General features: G+C 36.9%; 1 protein-coding gene across 3 annotated transcripts; it reads right to left on the reverse strand.

Annotated features, from left to right (window-relative positions):
* Positions 1-2,569: 2,569 nt before the first annotated feature.
* LOC110873449 (ribonuclease 2) lies at positions 2,570-14,880 on the reverse strand. 3 transcript variants are annotated; one of them, XM_022122384.2, is made up of 9 exons: positions 14,321-14,880; positions 13,179-13,207; positions 13,012-13,085; positions 12,515-12,616; positions 12,372-12,375; positions 12,070-12,161; positions 3,258-3,419; positions 3,097-3,163; positions 2,570-2,799 (listed from the first exon to the last, which is right to left on the reverse strand). In XM_022122384.2, the coding sequence occupies exons 1-9, from the start codon at positions 14,530-14,532 to the stop codon at positions 2,750-2,752; spliced, it is 792 nt and encodes a 263-aa protein (XP_021978076.1). In that variant the 5' UTR covers positions 14,533-14,880; the 3' UTR covers positions 2,570-2,749. The 3 variants fall into 3 exon arrangements, with proteins under 3 accessions (XP_021978076.1, XP_021978075.1, XP_021978074.1); XM_022122383.2 differs by lacking the exon at positions 3,258-3,419 and adding an exon at positions 11,686-11,847; XM_022122382.2 differs by lacking the exons at positions 2,570-2,799; positions 3,097-3,163; positions 3,258-3,419 and adding exons at positions 11,002-11,249; positions 11,546-11,612; positions 11,686-11,847.
* Between the last annotated feature and the right edge of the window lie 3,841 nt (positions 14,881-18,721).

Raw genomic sequence — 18,721 nt, forward strand, 5'->3', positions numbered from 1 at the left:
TGGCTAAGTGTTGTCAAATTAACCTGTTTAAAAATGCTGTTTTGTTTATTTAACGCCTTTGGGGGTTTAATGACCATGTCCCGGATATCCTTGGCATCATTCAAAGAATGGCCACGACCTTAGCACACGGGTGTAGGCGTACACCCGTAGTGCATTTCATTAAAGTATAATCGTCGGTCGAGAGAAGTCTTGCGGCGGAATTATATTAAGTGGTGTGTCTATTAATCTTTAACCCGGCACGACCCGGGCCACTGAACGCATAACGAACATGTAATTCTTTTACAAGATTATTAAGCAAATAATTATCCCAAGTTATAAAAAGTTTTATGCCACAGGCATTTAAATCAATTTTAAACATTTTCAAAATGAGTCAGTTAAATTGTATTTACCATTGTAAACTGACGTATTTTCCAAAAAGGCTAAGTGCAGGTACTACGCGTAATAGGCTGGTCACTCCTTAAGCATCCATAGAAGTCTCGCAAGCTTAGGATGCATGAAGTCTGTTGAAATGAAGTTTCCTTTTTGTTTGGATCTGCCTGTGGATCTATTTCGACTATTTTGTGATACTTGAATATTACAATATTTTAAGTTGAAATAAATCTTTCTTTGCTTCCGCTGTGCATTTATACTTTTGTATGTTTGTCTATGACGATATCAACTACGTCACGGAATCCCCCACCGGGGACACGTGGAAAATAGGGGTGTGACAACACTGTTGGACTTGCACACTGTTACGAGCCCAACCATTTGGGCCGCATACTTGGACTTTGTTTACGTGACTGTACTGTTGAACTAGCACTGTTGTTGAACTGCCATGATTATACGTGTATATGATCGTTACTTGTGTATAATACGTGTAGAACATACGTGCACTACTTGAATACGAACCTAACTTGTATGGTAACCATGGTAGGACGTGGTTGACCACCATATAGCTTAATTGAACTTTTCTGTGTATCTGCCGAGCAAAACCAAGGTGAGTTCACACCCTTACTAAGGCATGGGTTCCCAGGGTCGGGAATGGGTTTGGAAGATTTCTTGTACTTAAGTTATTATCGGGATTACGTACTATGGGCCTCGGGAGAGGGAGGATTATTGATAGATACTGCTAGACTAGTGATACAAATACTTCTCTTCGCACACACGCCGGGAATGGTTGCGATAATAGAACTAATCTTCTCACACATGCCTGGAATGGCTGCGAACCATACACTAAACTTCGCATACATGCCGGGTGGGCTGCGATACAAATATACCTAGTCTAGAATACTTGGGAAACTCCCACTAATCTTCGCACACATGCCTAGAGGGCTGCGATACAAATGCATACGATACATGGATTACTAAACGAACATACGTTTTACAATACGATTACTATAACTGAACGAACCAACTGTGAACTCGCTCAACTAGTTGTTGACTCTCTGTTACATGCCTTGCAGGACCTTAGGTACATGGAGCTTGCACGGGAGGCACAGTCGTTGTGGACATGGATCGTGGATGTTTTGCTAAACATTTATGACATTTGAAAACTTAATAATTCCGTTGGATTTTTATACTATGCTTCCGCTACTTAAACTATGTTATTTGAACACCTTTCGTATTGTGGGTTGATACATTTACGTTACTATTTACTTATATGTTCGATATGATTGGTGGCTTGATCCTGGTCATGTCACGCCTCCAAGCGGTGGTACTCCGCGCGTGGATTTTAGGGCTGTGACAGTCTCCCCCTTGTCGGGCTCAAGGACAAGGGCTTTGTCGTAGGGCAAGCGGTGCTAAAGGCAGAGGCGAGCAAAGTGGCAAAACATGAGAAAGCCTGCCTGGAGAATCAACATGTGTTTGTCCAGTTTGCGTTTGATACCTTTGGTGGTCTCGCTCCTGACGCTGTGCGACTTTTGAACCGGGTTCAAAAAGTCGTTAATAGTAATTCTTCGTCGCTAAAGGTTTTAAACTTTGTATTTAGTAGAATTGGTTTTTCTATTCAAAAGGGGGTGGCGGCGCAACTTGTTGCCCGACTACCTGCCATTGCTTTGTAAAAAAAAATCGGATTTAGTTAAATCATTACATATGATATGCAAATTCATAAGATTTGTTGGGCTTAATAAAAACAGATTAAAAAAAACATGGGCTTCACATATATAATTGTTTTATACACATTCATATTTTTTTTCTTTTTTAACTTTCAAGTGCTAATATTCTGAAAAAAAATTAATAAAAGGAAAATTTTTTATTAAACGGGTCGTATTCATGTCATGCATTACTCATATTCACATGTGTCATGATTTTTTTGTTCATGTTGTTTTGACCGCCTACCTACGATGTGACCCATTTAACGCCCCACAGCCAAGATTGTTTGCATTTGCGCAAATTGACACAGATTACGGCCACTTTTGCGCCTATAGCACAAATTTCTCTAAGTTTTGTGCTGGTAGCTGTACACCAAAAGATAAAGGCACCTTGCGCCAACGGACACAAATACGCCAATACGGTCCATGTGTTCCTGATGGTTTCCATGCCTTTGGTAAAAAGAAGAAAAAACAATATGATATGAAACATTTGAACCATGTAATATATAAAATTATTAATTCAGGAACCTTGACTTCAGTACTCAAATGTACATCAATGGAGGTACTGTCACCATCTCCTTTGACTTCTTAATCAATGAAAGTGGTATTCTACAACTATAAAATAGAACACCAACAGATAAATACGGAAGGTTATGAAATACATCCATTACGCAAATGATTTAAGAGGACTCAGCGCCAGATATCAATCGACCCGCAGGCTTGGTGGCATCTACAAACGGAAAAGCAAAGGGTGGAATTAGCTAAAAAAATTACAAAAAATAAAATGCATTTCAAACTATGTTTAACTAACCATATTATCGGTATACAACTTCCTAAACATATTTAATACAAATTATACATAAAAAGTGTTTCTAGTCAGCCCGATCTCACGTGCCCCAAGCCCAACCCGTACCAAAACGTTATCCATTTTGACATATTACTCATTATGTCACCAAAGATTTTAGATTTTTGTTCACATATGTGTTGTATAAGAAAAGCTGTTATGACTAAATACGAGTAAGCTTACCTAAGGATGCAAATGCTGGTAAGCTCACATACTCAGGACAATCGCTAGCTGCAACGCAGTCTCGAAACTGCAAGTACATTAACACACAAAAATCAGAAGTAATTAATCTAGAGAACTATGGGTTTATGATAAAGATCTATTGTAACAAAACGATGACAAACCTTGAAATCCTTTGTTAAACACAAACGGACTTCTTCTAAAGCGCCCTTTAAGCAGACCAATTGAGGGGTTGTATGGAAAGCATTTTCAATAGCAGCAATAATGCCACCTGATGGGTACATCTCAGAATTTGAAGGTACATATCCAGCGTCAAAAAGAACTTCCTGAAAACATAAGAAACTTCATATTTATTAGGAAAATTGGTTTTTAATAAACCAACCTTTGTCCCGTTGGTAAATAATAATCTTACCTACGTAATTGGTATACAATAATCCTACCTATCAACATCAACATGTTGGTACTCAATGAACTTCCGTTAATTTTTTTTAACTGAAGAGTATAAGGAATGACCGATCTAAGGCAGAGAACCTCTTTCAATAACAACTCTCTGAAAGACAAGAATACAACGTTCATGTATCACAAGGAATGACCGATCTAAGGCAGAGAACCTGATTTAGATACACAAATTCATCACCGGTTTCTACAGCACAAGCACATACGTAATGAAGTGAGATTCTTCAAGTTTGCACATTTTGAGAAAATACCAATGTGTTTGTCAGCTTCGTCAACACACAAGGGTTTTTTCTTGTCACACCCCAACCAATGGCGGAAACATCGGGATGAGACGAAGTGTGAAGATTGCTCGAGACATCATAACGCTATTTGTGACAATAATTTTATAATCCAAATTTCATTTCCAAACTTCAAGTAGTCATCAATACAAGATCCCAAATAACAACAAGTTTAATCAAAATAACAAACTAACATAACCAAAATTCGATACAACATATTAAACCTAACGTCTAAAGTGTGTATCTAGGCATCGTGCTACCTCTTTCATTTCATCAACCTGTAACATGTTTAAAATACAATTCAATGCAAAAGCAAAGGCGAGTATACAAGTTTGGTACATACATAGCATAAGATAAAAGTGTGAACCATCCCTCATAGCAAGCATGCGATTCAAGATAAACATTAATAATGGCATGTGTCTAACATATCAAACCAAGAAAACGCAACTTGCTCATGACATAACCAAAGTTTCAGTAGAGGCGGGTCGTTAATCCTATAGCGCTACATATGTCACGGTTTGGCTCGTACGAAGTTAATGATAAATTCGACACATAAGATAAATCCAAGTTTAAAGCATCAAGCCATCACGTATACAAGCATGTTATAGGAATGTTCATGTGTTTAAGCAAAATGTTCATGTGTAAGTTTGTTGATAGATAAACATGTTACACCCCAAAAGTGTTAAAAGTAAAAAGAGGGGAATACGAGTATACTCACGGTTTGCAAGTCTTTAAACTTGAGAATCCGAGAGCAAGTTGGTGGTTGAGTTAGCTAGTTGGAGCACCTTGTTCTTCTACACAAAGAAACAAAGCGTATGAGTTTGGGGAGTTCGGAAGATTCGGAATTAAGGTGACACGAAAATGTAATAGAATACAATATCAAAATACTCATCTTCCCTTTAACACTTGCATGACACTTGTAACCACAAGGATTATAATGATTTCATGAGTTGGACACTCATAAGAATCATGGCAAGGTTTAGGTCCTTAGATGATTATCAAAGAGGTGTATGTACATATATATTATTTAACTTGTAGAATATATATATTTTAGATATTCAAGTAAGAGGTAGAAGGTTTATTCTTCATTTAGGTACCTCAAGTTATGTCATAGATGTCATGTATGGGGTAGGAAGACAAGCTTCCATTTAGATACCCCTTAGATGTTCACTACTACACTTGATGTAAAAACAACCAAGGAGGGTCACGAACTAAGGTTTATACAAGTATGTAAATGAACTAAGCTAAGAGAAATCATCAAATCATGTGAGGATTGTATGTTTGGACAACCCAAGTTGTTCCATAATCACTCATGCATCAAAGTCTAAGTTTGACATGACTTGTGGGTTAAAACCCTAATCAAAACACCAAGTTTATGAGGTTTAATCCTCTGATTTTAAGTGTCTCAACCATGTTTTTAAGCTTACCCAACCATAGGAGAGGTTGTAAGCATTAGGACATTGGTGTGAGATGTGTTAGACACAAGTTGGATAAGAAATAACAAGTTGTTGATTAATAATAAACAAAATAGAAAGTTTTAGTCCATTTTAGGGCAAATCCAAGCATGATTCTTCCAAGGAAAAACCAAGGATTCAAACCCAAGGACATAACAAAGCAATAGGAAGAAGAACCAAGTGATTTGGTTAAGAAATGAGCAAGTTACACTCACTTTAGTGAAGTTACAAGAATCTGTCCAAAACTCAGATTTACTGCAGAATGAGAGTGAATTTGTGAAGATTAGAGAGTTGTGAAAGTGTCAAATGGGTTGGAGAAGGTGGGTATTTATAATGGATGAGTTAGAAGATGATTGGAGGTGATTAGAGGTGGATTAAAGGTGATTGGGTGGGTTAGATTAATGGGATTTCGTGCATGCAGCTCAAAGAAACACAAGTCTGCCGAAACAGGGGCGTCGCGTGACGCCTAGCCCCCTCGCGTCGCGCGGCGGGTAGGTTTGTCTGACTTTCGTTTTATTACACTTAGGCCCCTGAAGTTTATATTTGGTTCCTTTAGGTGCAAAGTTGAGAGTTTAGGGACTTGTTCTGATATAAAAGCATAGTATAAGGTGTAGTTAAGGATGATGATCATAACCAAAGTATGTTTAAGCGTATAAATGTCATAACCAAGTATCGTTCTCGTTCAAAAGACGTTCAATGCATAAGTTTAGATTAATTACAAGTTTCGCACATAGTTTCCAAGAATAACGATTAGACCTTGATTGATTCACGAAGTCGAACATACGAGCATACATAGAGTGTGTATAACATAAATGTAACAAAATACAAGCTTCATTAATGACCCATGTCTCGGTTTGATAATGATTACAATGAAAGGAGCGATTACAAGAATACAAGGTTTCCGAAAATAGAAATACGAACAAAACTTTCTATAAATGGGAAGTACAAAAGAGCCGGGCGTTACATTTCTCTTCCGGTTACCAGGCCTATCATTTCCGTCTACATTTGGTTTCCTCAACGAAGAACCATCAGCCATTATCTGCACTTTTTCCTTTGCTTTCTGGTTGATTTTGAGGGTGAGGGTTTTGCATTGGTTTCTGAAAGTTAACTAGACCCCTCAAGTTGTCATTCGTAACAACTAAGCGTCTGGAGAAGCGTCTGGAGAAGAGTATGTTGATATAGGAGAGTTGAACCCGACACGTCTTCTGTGACGATTCGAAACATTCCGAATAACTAGCAGAACCCAATCCACTTACATTCGAATAACGCTGAGAATCCACAACACTTATGGCCAGATTCTTTCCTTCAATCTTGGCAAAATCAATGTCTGCTTGTTTTATTATCACGAAAGTACTGAACAACCGAGATAGGCACAATAACAACAACAGCTTTCCATTATTTGGAGACTGACCGGAATCGAATCAGTGATTTTACTGGAAGCCGTTTGATTATTTCTTGTTTTATTATCACGAAAGTACTGAACAACCGAGATAGACACAATAACAACAACAACTTTCCATGATTTGGAGACTGATCGGAATCGAATCAGTAAAATTAATCATATCGATTGCTATAACAGGATGGATATGACACACACAGATAGCTAAGCTGTCACAGTTGTCAAGACTGTTTGTCGGGTTTCCAATGCTCACACAGGGTGATAAACAACGCTGATACGAACACATGTGTTTCGAAATAGGCTTTGTTCTTGGTTTAATGAAGTTACACGTAACATCTACTTATATTGAGATTTAAACAATGCCCGCCTCAACTGAGACAACGGACATCCATCAAGCTCAAAAAGAAAACTTGTGTTTCCCATAGTCATAAAAGATTGCGGATTGTATTTCACAAAAGACAGCTTATTAAAAGTAGCAAATCACCTCTTGGTCAAATCACACACTATAAAGTTTAAAGTTATCGTGTCTTGTAGTTTGGAAAGATGACCGAATAGAGATCTGAATAACAAACTGTGGAGAACTTGTTTGTGTCGGGTTCTTCTGCTAGTTACTTGATCAACGGACTGATCGGTAACGTTACTCTACTTGTGCTCCGATTTAAGCGGCGTGTTCCGATCAACGTTGTTTAAAGGTGATGAAGAGTTTAGAAACCCTAGAATGATGGTGTTTTTACGGGAAAAAACGTGATAATTGAAAAACATCAATCTATACGGCCCGTATACAGTTATACGGCCCGTATACATTTGGTAAACATCAAAAACCTTAGAAATAAATCCATTGAGCCGTATACTTTTTATAGATCGTATACACTTGTATACGGCTCGTATAACTATATACGGGCCGTATATAATAAAATCAAAAAAAACATTCTCTGCGCATTTTCCTATTCAAAAACATTCTATACGGGCCGTATATTTTGTATACGGCCCGTATACACTAGGGATGTGAAAATAAGATCTAGGGGGTGTGGGAATAAGGGGGGCCTTAAATAAAGAGTAAACTGCAATTTTACACCCTGAGGTTAGGGGTCATTGGCATGTCTATCCCCTAAGGAAATAATTGCAATTTTACCCCCCACTGTTTGACCTTATGTCGCACTTTTACCCCCCGGCGTCAAAATGGGTAACCAGTCAACATAATAACCTGACGGTCAAAGGGTATAAATGTCATTTTGCTCTTATGTCAAGCTTATTTGATACACCACCCCCTATAAGAATCATACCACCGCAGAATTACCCCCCAACCTTCCCACCATCGACCTTACCTTCTTCTCCGGCGATCCGTGTCTCTCCGGCGACGGCGACGGTGACGACGACATCTCCTCTTCCGATCATTCTGCTCCTCGTCCGATCATTCTTCTCCTCGTCGGATCACAACAACCACAGCCGCTAGCTTCATTCTCAGTGGAAATGCCGGTCTTTTGGATAATCCGCTATATCATCCGCCACACCAAAGGTATAATCGGCCAATGTTAGTTAATCAGTGTCAGATTTAGTCATTATCATGTTATAAAACAGGGTTTAGGGTCTGATTTGGTTCACTGTTGGTTTTCCTACAGTTGTCCTGACGATGAGCTTATCAAGCTCATCTTTGGTGCTCCACCTGGTGGTCTCCGTGTTTGGGAGGCCTGTCCTCAACTTCCATCTACCACCGGAGAGTTGAGCGGATGGATGTTATTTAGCTTATGTGTAATATGTAGGTTAACTTAACTTAATCGAACCTTTTGTGTAATATGTAGGTTAACCTAACTTAACTTATTTAGCTTTTGTTGACATTATGTTTGATAAAAATTAGGAGCACACTCATGTGCATTTGCAGGTTGTAGGCATAAGTTGAACAGAGTTTGGGCATAAGACACACTGGTTGTAGGTTGGTCACAGTTTGGGCATAATCATGTGCTTAACCAGTGTGCTTAATCATGTGCATTTGCAGGGTGTGCTTAATCAGCGTGAATGCTTAATCAGTGTGCTTAATCATGTGCATTTGCAGGGTGTGCTTAATCAGTGTGAATGAAATAGCAGCACACTCATTATGTTTTGCAGCTTGTTTGATTGTATGCATTTGCAGCTTGTTTGATTGTATGCATTTGCAGCTTGTTTACACTCATTATGTTGACATTAGCAGCATACTCAACAGTGCCATAAGTTCACATTAGCAGCACACTTATGTGCTGCAAATTGTACTGGCCATAGAACACACCCTGGTTGATCATGTATACACTCATTATGTTGACCTGGTTGATGATGTATACACTTATGTGCTGCAAATTGTGCAGCACACTCAACAGTGGCTTAATCAGATTCTGGATGTATACACTTATGTACTGCAATTATGATTCTGGATGTATACACTCATTATGTTGACATTGCAGGTATGATTGTTTTGTTCCCACTGGTTGAACAAGTATTTGCTTGTTGGTTTGAACACCTTATAGAAATAAATGATTGCATATAAATGTAAAATTGTTAGAACAGGTTCAGAATTAGTAATTTACTAGTTTTGGAGTCATTGCTTGTTAGGTTTCAGATATTGTTACGTTTCAGATTACGTATTCAAAGAACAGGTATTTGCTTGTTAGGTTTTAGATCAAAGAACAGGTATTTGATTTTGGCGGGAAGGGTTTTGTAAATTTCAGGGGGTAATGTTGTGTGTTAACACAAAGTACAGGGGGTAATAGAAAAGGACAAATTAGTAATTTACCAGTGGGGGGTAATTGTGCGACTTAACAGGAATGTTGGGGGGGTAAAATGTAAGGGTAATATAGTCATTTCAACTTAGACTTAACAGTTCTGTTACCCATTTTGACGCCCGGGGGTAAAAGTGCGACATAAGGTCAAACAGTGGGGGGTAAAATTGCAATTATTTCCTTAGGGGGGTAGACATGCCAATGACCCCTAACCTCAGGGTGTAAAACTGCAGTTTACTCTTAAATAAATTTACTAGGGGTGTGAATTTTTGGACACGACTTGAAAACATGACACGAACCTAAGACGAAATTCGCGGGTTTGGGTTTAGTCTAAACGGGGCCGGGTCAGTTTCAGGTTGAACCCGCGAACCCGTTTAGCTAAACAGGTCAGGTTCGGGTCAAACCCACCCGACCGGGTTGACCCGTTCAACCTATTTCTATTATATTATTCTTTTTTACAATATGTTTTATGTTATAAATTAAATTTGTTGTGTATTTTATGCTATAATTGTAACTAAAAAAGGAAATTTACATAAGATTTTATGATTTTAATGTAATTTTATTATATAAATTTGTGTTTTTTTTTTGTAGTAGATGTTAATTTTAATATATTAATCTGCTGAAAAAATATATAAAATAAAAAATTTGGGTTGAACGGGTCGGGTTTGGGTCAATGTGTGAATATTCGGGTCAGGTTCGGGTTGGGTTGAACCCGCTAACCCGCAAACACGACTGGTTTAGCACCCCTAAAATTTACCAGTTCTAAAAAGAACTAAATGATTGGGAATGAAAATTGATTTGTACACGAATTAGAGAAATTTAATGAACCAAATTCAAAATTATGATGCAGAATAATGAATTACAGTAGGTCATGCGTTGTTGCGGGGATGTGACGGTTCGATCGGTATTGGTTTGTTATGGTATTTACCGTTTTAAAACGTCACAAAATTTAGTTATTCTAATCTAATACTAAAAGATTTCAACACAAATTATCGTTTGTAATTTTAACGTGTACAAATATATGACGTATTACTAAAACAAAAATTTTAAACTAATTAATCTAACTAAACACAATCAATTTAGTTAAATCATTACATATGATATGTAAATTCATAAGATTTGTTGGGCTTAATAAAAACAGATTTAAAAAACATGGGCTTCACATATATAATTGTTTTTTACACATTCATATTTTTTTTCTTTTGTAACTTTCAAGTGCTAATATTCTGAAAAAAATTTAATAAAAGGAAAATTTTTTATTAAACGGGTCGTATTCATGTAATGCATTGCTCATGTTCACATGTGCCATGATTTTTTGGTTCATGAGGTTTTGACCGCCTACCTACGATGTGACCCATTTAACGCCCCACTGCCAAGATTGTTCGCATTTGCGCAAATTGACACAGATTACGGCCACTTTTGCGCCTATAGCACAAATTTCTCTAAATTTGTGCCGGTGGCTGTACACCAAAAGATAAAGGCACCTTGCACCAACGGACGCAAATACGCCAATACGGTCCATGTGTTCCTGATGGTTTCCATGCCATTGGTAAAAAGAAAAAAACAAAATGATATGAAACAATTGAACCATGTGATATATAAAATTATTAATTCAGGAACCTTGACTTCAGTACTCAAATGTACATCAATGGAGGTGCTGTCACCATCTCCTTTGACTTCTTAATCAATGAAACTGGTATTCTACAACTATAAAATAGAACACCAACAGATAAATAGGGAAGGTTATGAAATACATCCATTACGCAAATGATTCAAGAGGACTCAGCGCCAGATATCAATCGACCCGCAGGCTTGGTGGCATCTACAATTGGAAAAGCAAAGGGTGGAATTAGCTAAAAATATTACAAAAACAATAAAATGCATTTCAAACTATGTTTAACTAACCATATTATCGGTATACAACTTCCTAATCATATTTAATACAAATTATACATAAAAAGTGTTTCTAGTCAGCCCGATCTCACGTGCCCCAACCCGTACCAAAACGTTACCCATTTTGACATATTACTCATTATGTCACATTCAAAGATTTTAGATTTTTGTTGACATATGTGTTGTATAAGAAAAGCTTTTATGACTAAATATGAGTAAGCTTACCCAAGGATGCAAATGTCGGTAAGCTCACATACTCAGGACAATCGCTAGCTGCGACACAGTCTCGAAACTGCACGTATATATTAACACACAAAAAATCAGAAGTAATTAATCTAGTGAAATATGTGTTTATGATAACAAACCTTGAAATCCTTTGTTAAACACAAACGGACTTCTTCTAAAGCACCCTTTAAGCAGACCAATTGAGGGGTTGTATGGAAAGCGTTTTCAATAGCAGCAGTAATGCCACCTGACGGGTACATCTCAGAATTCGAAGGTACATATCCAGCGTCAAAAAGAACTTCCTAAAAACATAAGAAACTTCATATTTATTAATAAATGGTACGAAAAATAATCTCCTCTAATAATAATAAGCATGTAAAAAGATATGATGAGCTTATTATTTATATTTCTCCATTTATTTATAAGTATATATATCTTTAACTGGCTGATTTTTTATGAATTATTATATTAACACACCCCCCCCCCCCCCAAAAAAAAAAAAAAAAAAAAAAAAAAAAACTTACCGTGACATTATATTTGAAATACAAATTGAGGGCTGTCACGAAATAGCTATATTCATCGCCTGTTACTGCGGAGGAACATGTACCATGTTTCTCTGCAAATAAAGTGACATCAGTAAAGCATTAAAAAAAAGGAAAAGAGTAAAAAGAATGCCATTTCGTTGGCAAAGCAAAAATCTACTAACAGCACATGAAATTAAATTCATAGAATCAAATAACTTATGTGATTTCGACTGAACAAAAATATGTTTTTTGTGTTTGTAGATTCAAGGAAGAAGTACTGCAGCTGGAGGGAAGATGCTTACCCCACTGAGAATCAGCGTGACCCAATCGCGCATGAGAAAACAAAAGGAAGTCTAGTTAGTTTTTTTTTTTTTTATTTTTTATTTTAGTTATGATCAGTTAGTAAAATCAAACAAAATCATATAGCTAAAATCATTAAAGCAACCTCATGAGCCCAAAACAGTCCCTTTTTGTTATGGCATGTTGAAGCTTTACTGCAACTTAGTGTTGGCCAATACTTGTCCAAAACATTAAGCAATGAAGAAATCTACAGATTGGAACAACAATAATGCATCGTCAGATAACTGTATACATACTTTTAAGGTTAATTCTTAATGCAACTGTTAAAGAGTAAATTACGTTTTTGGCCCCTGTGGTTATATCACTTTTACTATATTAGCCCAAAGTAAGTATTTTTAACATATCTGCCCCCATGGTTTCTATAACTAACCATTTTGGCCCCTAAGTCTAGACATCATGGGGGCCAAAATGGTTAGTTATAGAGACCATGGGGGCTAAAATGGTTAGACTTAGGGGCCAAAATAGTTAGTTATAGAGACCATAGGGGCAGATATGTTAAAAATTCTTATTTTGGGCTAATATAGTAAAAGTAATACAACCACAGGGGCCAAAAACGTAATTTACTCTAATATAAATGTATACCTCTGTTTCATCAAAAGCGGGACCTGAACAACACGATGGCCATGATCCATCGTTGTAATCTGGCCATAGTCCGTCTGCAGTCCAAGATATAAATCAGCATAGAGGTTAGGGTTACTCACGCGTTCAGTATATAAAGAAAAAATGGAAATTTTGTATAGAAATCTTACGGATTGTGAACCACGTTGGAGAATCTTCTCTGAAAAAAACACAAGAAAGTAGTATGAAATAAGTTCATCGTCAACATAGTCCTCGTATTCGAATGCAACTTTGTAAAAATAAATTAAAATAAGTTTATTTATTAGCTTGAGATAATTTAGCTAAAATCATGTAACAAGCATCGCCTCTACTCAATTCTACACCAACAAGAATTGTAACTAGCCCTATACCCCTATTGTCTAGCGGATCGTTTTCAAGCAATGATAACATCAATGCTTCAGTTGATTCTCTAATGTGTTCTCATCACATTAAAGATCCAGCACATCAAAAACATTTTAACTATAACCGTTGGGGTTCAAGCTTAAATACACAAAGAAGACAACTCAACACACGGATTAACTTTATGCTCGAACTCCCACTTTTCATTTGTTACAAAATTACATTAATAGACCCAAGATACACTAAGGGGCTGTTTGTTTACCTCTTAATGGGGCTCTTAATGGTTCAGACCTCTTACTGGTTCAGCACTTACTTAATGGTTCAGACTGTTTGTTTCGCGAGCAAATGTCTGAATGGTTCAGACATTTACCTCTGAATTGGTCAGACATTTGCCTCTGAATGATTAAGCATTATACTGGCTCTTAATGGTTCAGACCTCTTACTCGTTCAGCACTTAACCATTCAGAAGTTGCCAAACAACCCCTAACTCGCTAACACTATATCACACTATCTCCTAAAATACCTGCAGCCATCCCACATTCGTTTGACCCGCAACTTGCATAAACAAAACTACCTCATAAAACGCGTGAAGAAATCAAGAAGCTTCCTAGTGACCCATTTATTGACCCGTATTGTAATCAGTCCGACCCGTATCCAATGATCCGACTTCACTCATACCCATCAAGATTAACCTAAAATTACTCTATAATAACCGAAAAACACCTTTCAAAAATCGGATAAAATATCCCAATCTATACAACATCAAACAAATCCCATAATAACATCTTATATGCACCAACCAAATCAAATAGTCAACTACTTCAACAACATTAAATCCAAAACTCAAATCATGTTCAGTACTAGATTCATTAACCTAATATCCACAAAAAGAAAGTCAAACAACAACAACAACAATGAATAATGAATCAATTACCCTCGGCAACAGCCGCTTTGATCACAACATTTAGTCGATTTCGTGCAGTAAGTTGGGGGCCATTGAACAGCCAAAGCAAAGTAATCAAACTCCCGTTGTTCAGCAACAGTCGCCACCAATTCAACTGCGCTGTCGCCGTTGACTTGTACAGCGGTCAACAATCCCGCGAACAGAACTGATGCAAGAATCATGGAGATTGAGAGTGACGTCATTGTTGATATTTTGACCTGATTTTGTGTGTGTTAATGGAGATGAAGATAGTCGTTGGTTGTTATGTAAACAGGAAAGTAAAGTGGAAAAATAATTGTTGTTGTTTAAATAATGGATAAACTTAAAAGGGTTTATTCTAGTGAAAGCACATGGAGATTCTGTTTTGATACGTAACGTAAGTGACTAAGTTCAACAGGGTTTTGGATTTTTTTAAGTTCGGTACATGTGATGATGGATGTGTTTTGTTGTGTACAAGTTGTATGGTTTGTGTGTATTACTACTAGAATAAATTTGTCTAATGTTTATATAAAATGTAAAAAATATTTGGGAGGTATGGTAGTTCATGTCACAACAAGAAATTAAGTTCTGGGTAGGTTAATATAGTCTAGGTGACCTAAACACAACATGTTTAGCCAATTTGTTATCACAAATATGATTGGTTTATTGAACGGATTGATTCATCAACCGGTTTAAAGTTTAATACTTTTTTCTCTTTGAATACGCATTTTCTAGAAGTGAAGTTTTTTTCTTCTTCGTTTTTTACCTCTCACCAACTCGGGAACAACCGATAACCGAAAATCGAACCTGAATCGAGATGACCCGACCTGATGAACTAGCTTAACCAATTAACCCTAACCCGGGGAACTCGACCCGAATAACCCGATAACCGAAGAACTAACCCGACTAACACCCCTACCAACTCTTTATTTTCGTTAACTATGTTCATCACCCATAATTAGTCATATGGAATTGGTCCTTCGAAACTTTAATTACCATAATTGGAATTTAAAAAATTTCAAATCAAACTTGAAGTTTCAAAACTATGCATTGTAAAATGCATCGTGCGCTATTAGCGTATATTGAGGAACTGACCCAGTCCAACGCGGGCCGCCCAAGCCACAAGACCGGAGACCAGCCCACCCTCTCGCGCTCCAGCCCTTGGGTCACGCTTTTCGGAATTTACAATTTTGGTCCCTGGCCGGTTCGGTCTCGGCTGATCTGGTTTCAACCCAATGCTCACCCCTCATTCTAAGGTGAATGATTAATATGATGTGGATAGGGTCGGTTGCCATGATGATAATCTTGGATATGAGATACCATTATTAGATTTATTATTTTCAAATAACAAAAAAAGTATATTATGCCTGAAAAATATATCTGAACTAAATTAAAAACATAAGCTCAAGAAAATCACTTGGAACTATTGAACTAAACACGTGCATAAAAGAACCAACTATGATTGTATTGTAGCATATATCTAAGATATTGGAGTAATACATGGAAACGGACCTAGTGGCATCTTAGGGGTGGGATAAGGCTTTGGGACCAATAGGTTCTGGGTTCGATTCCCACAAAGAGGGTTTTCCCATATTTATTAGGTTTCCTCCTAAATTGGTGTATAGGTTTTATACCTAGTGGAGATGGATATGATCGGGTAGTTCCCCTGGTGGCACGATGATACTTCAGTGATCCAAATTTGCTGTTAAAAAAAAAAAAAAATACATGGAAACGGACCACATCCCATGTGCCATCCATAAATAGGTGGAGGTAGGTACCAAATACTTCGTTTGTAGGGTGTATATATCAATGCGGAGGTAGGTAGGTACCCAAACACATCGATTGAAGTAGGGGTGTAAACATCAACGTGTGTAGTAGCCTCAATTAGGGTCTTACTATTCCTACATCGGTAAATCTTATTTTCACATCATTTTTCACTATATCTCTCTCTATATATATCTACTAGGTTACTTACTCGTGAAGAAATCAAATTTATATAAACTAATTGGGATCACATATTAATGTAAATAACATCTTTAATATTTTGTATAAACTTGTAAATATTTCTCTGTATATAAATGTTTTATTTGTAATTTTTCCATCACTATTAAGATAAAAAGTTTAAACCTATCATGCTTTTAACTCTTGAAAGTGCTACATATACATATAGTTACCGATGAGTGACAACCAATTGTCTCAAGAACAATCCAACTCTTGGTAATTGATTGACCGTTGCTCTTGTTGTTTATCATTACGAAACAAACACAAAATGAAAACACGTTGAGATTACATATTAAGGTAAATAACGAAGAAATTATTTTTTTTAACGGCAAAGCTTGCTCCTACATCATTTATCTAATAATACATCTTGCTCCCTGGGACATGTGCCTTTACCAAGTGGGTTACCCCACATTGACACGAAGAAATTAAATATATATTAAATTCACGAAATACACCTAGGCTTCTACTTCTTATAAGGCTATGTGTTATGGGGGCTTGGGTGAGAATAAAGTGTTGCCACGTAGGCGTTTCTTTTCTCACTTAAAAATGTTCATAAGGCTAAAGGGTATGAAGGTCATGGGTTTGGTCATCAATCGCCATGTAGGACCATTAACGGATTGCTACACCACCCTCTTGCCTCATCCACCATGGTTGGCATGGATTAAACCATGGCAACCATCAGTGGCGGACATATAGTGTTAATAGGGGTAGCACGGGCTACCCCTCAACACCGTCTTTGTAGTGTAAAAATACCCTTAACTCTATTTCCGTAGTGTATAAATATCCCTCAACTTCGTTTCTGATATATAAAGGATACCCCTGATCCTAAAAAAAATTAGGATACCCCTAACTTTTTGGGCTAGTTCCGCCACTAGCAACCATGAGCCTCCTTTCCTTTTTTTTAATATTCCTTTTTCCTTTTAACAAAAATAAATTAAAATAAGAGAACAGTGGTTTGGACCATGACCACACCCTTAGGGTAGTGGTTTTGGATGATGGATTAGAAATGGATGACAAGGCGCTGATGTGAAGTGTCATGGTGATCATGAGGGTTATGACCACACCCTATAGCTTAAGAGGTGTAATGGGAGAGGCTTGGTTGTTGCCTAGGTAATCATTATTATTATTATTATTATTATTATTATTATTATTATTATTATTATTATTATTATTATTATTATTATTATTATTATTTATGTTTGTTTTATATATTATCATCATCATCATACTCACTATATCCCCGCAAAAAATGTTTTATATATTATAATGTAATTAAATATTATTGTAATTGTGCACATTTAATTAAACCACTAAAAATACTTAGAGTAATTTAAAGTTTTTTCCTTTATGCTTGTCCAAAATTTCAGGCACCCTGTCCTTTACCTTTAAATTTTTTGACTTTTGTACTTGATGTTTGAAAATGTTGCACGTTATTTCCTTTATGGCAAACCCAATTATAATTTTCAGTTAAATTATGTCATGTACACTGCACATATCCCACTTGTCTTTCCACCTTTTTTACCTTCTCTCTTTGTATATACACGTTAGCCATTGTCACCACCTGTCTCATTACCACGACGGCCTCACCACCACTACCATGATTGCCACCACCACCGCAACACACCATCGCACCTTCAAACCTTTTTGGTTAGCACAACAACATTCTCGTGAACTTGTATATTAACCCCCACATCAGCCTAATAAACTTCTAAACAACAATACACACCAAAATCAACCTAATAAACTGCTAAACAACAATTCGTTGCACACCCTGTAAACGCCCACTCACCTCTTCCATTTAATGTTGTATGAAATGAAATGATATTGACCAAAGAGATACAACGAACGACGACAAGTCTCAAACTGATCTCTTCTATGTTCGGCAACCTGATTCTGATGCAACTATTTCCGTTTTAGATCTGTCATCATGGTCTTCTTCCCATCATCATTGTGGTGTAAATCTACAGATCCGATGACGGTTGTGGGTTCCCGAGGTAGATTTTTTGTTTTATGTTTAGATTAGGTGACCTAAGGCTTGATTTCTAGCAATAATAGGGATATTGATGGTGGTAATTTCAGGCGGTGGTGGTAATGGTCACAGAGAGATACGATGGTGGTGTTTGGGAGTTTTTAGTGAGAGAGAGAGAGAGAGAGAGAGTGTGTGTGTTCAGAAAGAGAGATGGGGGTGGATTTTTGAATTAATTAGCTTTTCAGAATTAACTTGGATATTATAAATGTCGGAAATGAAAATCACAGGGAAAAGACTAAATTGCCCTCATGTGCTTTACACATAACCTAAGTTAACTTAAAAAAATAAACCGAGTTAGGGCTAAAGGACAAATCGTGAAACATTTGAAAACATTAAGTACAAAAGTCATCAATTTTAAAAGTAAGGGACAACGCCTAAAATTT

Source organism: Helianthus annuus, chromosome 8, assembly GCF_002127325.2.
Source record: "Helianthus annuus cultivar XRQ/B chromosome 8, HanXRQr2.0-SUNRISE, whole genome shotgun sequence".
Lineage (NCBI taxonomy): Eukaryota > Viridiplantae > Streptophyta > Magnoliopsida > Asterales > Asteraceae > Helianthus > Helianthus annuus.

What these genes read in the sequence shown, in the direction of transcription:
- LOC110873449 (XM_022122384.2), bottom strand. Translation starts at nt 14,532, where the DNA reads ATGACGTCACTCTCAATCTCCATGATTCTTGCATCAGTTCTGTTCGCG. An exon ending in TCCAACGTGGTTCACAATCC is followed by an intron (nt 13,086 to 13,178) that starts GTAAGATTTCTA and finishes CTTGGACTGCAG; the next exon opens with ACGGACTATGGCCAGATTAC. An exon ending in GTTTAACAAAGGATTTCAAG is followed by an intron (nt 3,164 to 3,257) that starts GTTTGTCATCGT and finishes ATGTACTTGCAG; the next exon opens with TTTCGAGACTGCGTTGCAGC.